Source organism: Orycteropus afer, unplaced genomic scaffold (genome assembly GCF_000298275.1).
Source record: "Orycteropus afer afer isolate SDZICR_OR568_19922 unplaced genomic scaffold, OryAfe1.0 scaffold00471, whole genome shotgun sequence".
In the NCBI taxonomy this organism is placed as follows: domain Eukaryota; kingdom Metazoa; phylum Chordata; class Mammalia; order Tubulidentata; family Orycteropodidae; genus Orycteropus; species Orycteropus afer.
The window spans coordinates 1,133,337-1,137,729 of record NW_006922058.1 but is presented as its reverse complement, the minus strand read 5'-3'; the positions used below and the strand labels follow the sequence as shown (position 1 = coordinate 1,137,729).

General features: G+C 60.0%; 1 protein-coding gene across 1 annotated transcript in view; it reads left to right on the top strand.

Annotated features, from left to right (window-relative positions):
- The first annotated feature begins 2,030 nt into the window (after positions 1–2,030).
- IL17REL (interleukin 17 receptor E like) overlaps positions 2,031–4,393 on the top strand; it is an 87,449-nt gene continuing 85,086 nt past the window's right edge. Inside the window, exon 1 of the mRNA XM_042782801.1 lies at positions 2,031–2,132. Coding sequence (XP_042638735.1) covers positions 2,031–2,132 — 102 coding nt within the window. The remainder of the gene's footprint in view (positions 2,133–4,393) is intronic.

The following is a 4,393-nucleotide window of genomic DNA, read 5'->3' as shown; positions in this document are numbered from 1 at the left end:
TGGGCAGGAGAGCCCCTCCCGCCGGCTGGGCTCAGGCTGGACCCCCAGCGTGGGGCCTGCGCAGGACAAAGAGCCTAGGAGTCGCTGGGAAAAAGCTGGGCATATGTGGGGGGTCCTTGCCCAGCCCTCAGGGACGGAGGAAGGAGCAGCACTGGCCTTCCTGGGCCATCCCCTAAACACCAGTGGGAGCTGTGTGTCTGCTGGATCCCTCGCCGGCTGCCAGAGGGCTGCAGGCGGGTATGTGGGTGGCGGGCAGACCCAGAGGGAGACAGGGCGGGGCAGGAGTGGGTCCTTGGTGTCCCCGGGTCCCACTGTGCCCCTTCCTTCCAGCTCACCTGCCCAACATGTTGGCTTCTGACTGGAGCCTGTGTCCTCTTAAGATGGGAGCGGCAGGGGCAGCCTGGCCCCAGGGCAGTGTGTGTGTAGGCCAGGACTCCTGGCTACCCAGCCTGGGGCACTGGCCCTCACTCCATATCAGCCCTTCCCCCACTGGGGGTGCCCAGGGTCCCAGGCCCCAGGAGGCTCTGTGTGCCTCGCTCTGTCTGTCCCTGTGGGATAGTGTGGAGCCCCTGTCTGCCCAGCCTGTGGCACAGGAGAGGCTGACATGGACCAACGGCCCAGAACCACTGCCCTAGTCCGTGATGAGGTCTCCGCACGCAGCCAGAGGTCTGGAGGCAAAGGGTGAGGTGGCCTGGGCCCGAGCCTTGTCCTTGGGGTCTGTGCATGGGGCCTCTGATCAGGAAGACCAGGCCAGCAACACCCAGAACGTATACCTGGCCTGGGGCCCCATGGCCACAGAGCACTTGAGGCATCTGGGGGCTGCATGGACCTCACCTTAGGAATTGCGACAGGCACTCGGGCCCGAGGTGGAGTTGCAGGCCTGCATTGGGAAGTTCCCTAGCGCCACTCTGACAAGAATATACCACAAATGGGATGCTTTAACAAATAGGAATTTATTCTCTCACAGTTTGCAGGCTTTAAGTCCAAATTCAAAGTGCCAGGCTCTAGGGGCTGGGTGAAAACCCCTCAGCCTTGGGCTTCAGCTCTGCCTCAGCTCCTGGCCCACTGAAGCTAGAGGCTTTTCTTCACTCAGACAGCTGCTGGCTGCTGCTGAGACAGCTGCTGGCTGTCACTCAGGCAGCTACTGGCTGCTGAGGCTGACAAGCCCAAGGTCAACAAATATAAAGTGGCACAGTCTCGATGTTACCAAACCACATGGTAGGCCATTAATTCAAGTCCATTGAAAGTCCCAGAGTCAGCAGAGCATGGCAGGCTGCTGAGCAATAACTCGGCTACATGCAGGGTTTAAGCGTGTCATAAGCTACAGACCATTCCCAAAGCTGCTTCTTATATACAGGAAGCAGACTACATCCCTAAAGCAGCTACTCAACTGCTTATGGTAGATCCCAGCATGGAGTTGATTGCCAGTCTCATCATGGGGAATAACTACCACCAGCTGCCCAGCCACTCAACCAGGCCCAACCAAGTTGACACACAACCTTAACTACCACAAGGCCCCACTCAAGAAAGCGCTCCCCTCGCAGGAGCTGGGGGCTTGGGGCTGGGCTCGGGGTGCAAGTACCCAGGATGGCAAGTGTGCCAGCCACTGACCGCCGCCCCAGTCCCAGCACACACCAGACGGGGCTGCCCACCGGAACCATGGAATGTGTGGCGGCTCCCAGACCCCAAAGGAGCTGGCCGGGGGGGGTGTGGCAGTTACCTGGGGCCCCAGATGCCTCCGAGAATGGGTTCCAGAAGGTCCCCGGGCAGCTAGAAAGCCCACTGTGTGTCTGGCAGGAGCCGGACCCCAGCCCTGCTGGTGTGGCAGATGGCCAAGGGGAAGTCCAGAGGCCCGTCTGTGGCCACCCTCCCAGGATCTTTCTCCGCCCGGCAGGAGCCAGCTCACCACACTGTTTATTTTCGGGCTGGGGAGCAGAGCCGCTAGGCACCTGCATGCTTGTCTTCGCCAGACACAGCCCCACAGGCACACACAGCCTTGCACACTCAGCAGTCACTGTCGTGCTGTCCCGATGCTGGCGGGGCAGGTGGTCACCTTCCTCTCCCTGACCTGGAGTGCCTACCAGAGCCTGGCCATCCCCAGAATCACAGAATGTGGTCTGTCCTGTTCTCAGGTAAGTCCCCAGACTTGCAGACAGGTGGCCCCGCCTGTCCCCACAGCAGGATTAAGAGTGACAGGTGTAGGGTGGTGGTGTGACGGGAAGCTTAACCAGCCTGTGCCCCAGAGTCCAGCTGGGGCCTGGTGACCCTTCCACACAGGCGAAGGACTATATAGCCCTGTCCACCTATCTCGGCAGAAGGGGCCCTGACCTTGCAGTCTGTGCTCCCCTGTGTGTCTGGGTGCACTGCCTCATCCCGGTGGGGCTATCTGGGGGGACCCATGGGAAAGAGTGTCATCCTGGGGGGGTTGTCTGGGAGGACTTGTCCTAGAAAGAGCTCACCTGGGGGGCTTATCTCAGGAGAGGTACTTGTGGGGGGGGGTCCATAGAGGGGAGACATCCTGGGGTTCATCCTAGGAGGGAGCTCATTAAGGGCAGCTCATCTGGGGGCTTATCTCAGGAGAGATACTCATCTGGGGGGGCTTGTAGGGGAAAGACTCATCCTGGGGCCCTCACCTGAGGGGCTCATCCCAGGAGTGGGGGTTCACTTGGTTGGGGGTCTCCTTGGGGGTTCATCCCAGGAAGGGGCTCATTGAGGGGGGGCCCATTTGGGGGTGGCAGAGAGTCCCTCTACAGGGCAATGACTCATCTCTACTGGGAGGAGGGTATCATACCTCTGCAGAGAGACAGGGCCAGGAAGTCTGGGGCCAGACAGGACCCATCATGACCCAGGAAGTGGCCCTGGGGGTCAGCCGGGGACACAGTGGGGCTGGGGGTGGGGGTAACAATGCGGGGCCTGGCTGGTAGTCAGGCTGTGGAGCTGGACTGGGGGCCAAGGATGGGAGACAGGGACGGGAGACAGGAACGAGAGGTTGGGGACAGGGACACTGGGACAGGAGGTACAGGGAAACCCAGGAGCTGTTAGGGGAGACCAGGCCCCATGGAGGCTGGGAGAGAGGTTCCCGCTGATTCTGATGGGGACCATGGATGGGTGCAGAGGAAATGGGAGATGGGTGGGGGAGGGTGGCCAATGGGGAGGGAGGGTGGCCAGGGCTAGCCCAGCAGTGGAGGGAGGGAGGAGGTTGCTTAGGGACGTGATTTGAGAGTTGGCTGAGCTGGGACCCTGGAGGGACCATCAGGGAGGCAGCAGGAGTTTGAGCTTAGCCCTAGGCAAGGCTGTTTTGGGCTCGTCCAGTCAGCTCCTTGCACACAACAGACCGAAACTGCCTGGTCCTGCACCACCCTCACAACATCACTGTGTGTGAGCCCGCTGTTGGAGTCACTGTGTCAGACCACTTGGTTGAGGGTCTTCCTCTTTTTTGATGACCAAGCATGGTGTCCTTCTCCAGGGATTGTCCCACCTGGTGACATGTCCAAAGTAAATGAGGCGAGGTCTTGCTGTACTCGTTTCTCAGGAGCATTCTGGCTGCACTTCGTGGAGGACAGATTGGTTTGCTCCTGGCAGGTCTGGGCTCTATTCACTAGTCACCAGCACCGTTCAGAGGCATCAGTTCTTCTGTGGGCCATATTCACTGTCCAGCTTTCACAAGCTGAAGCTGTTGAAATAGCATGGACTGGGTCAGGGCACCACAGTATCCAAGGGACATCTTGGCTTTTTAAGGTTGGAAAGAGGTCATCGGCAGCAGATTCGCCCAATAAAATGTTGTTTGATTTCTTGACCGCTGCTTCCACGGTCGCTGATGGTTGATCCCAGTGAGATGAAACGTTTGACCATTTCAGTCTTCTGTTTGTCATGATGTGGGGCAAGGGGGAGGTTTCCTGAGGTGGGGGACCTGGGGGGACAGGTGCAGGGACCTTTGAAATGTTGAATTATGAAGCCCAGTGAGTGGCAATATGGGGGCGGTGGCTGGAGACTCAGTGGGGTCCAGGGCCAGGTATGAGCTGAGGGACTGAGCCCCCCCGTAGCCCACAGCCTAAGGCTGGGACCAGAAGGGGATGGTGGTACAGGGGGCTGTGAGGGAGGGACTCGGGAAGATGTGGGGGACAGCAGGGTGAGAGGGCGGGGGACCTCTGTGGGTGCTGGGGACAGTGGGGAGGACGCCGTGTGATGGGACAGGATGGGAAGCCCCAGCCTGTGCAGGAGTGCAAGGACTGCTCGAGGGGTTCTCCAAAGACCCGGTCTTGTGGGAGCAAGTCTGAGAAGGGGGTGAGCAGAGTGCGGGGAGCGGAAGGCAGGTGAGCACCAGGAGGAGGCCTGGCCTGCAGGGGCCCTGGCGCACTCAGACCTAGGGGACTCCCACCAGGACACTCGCTGC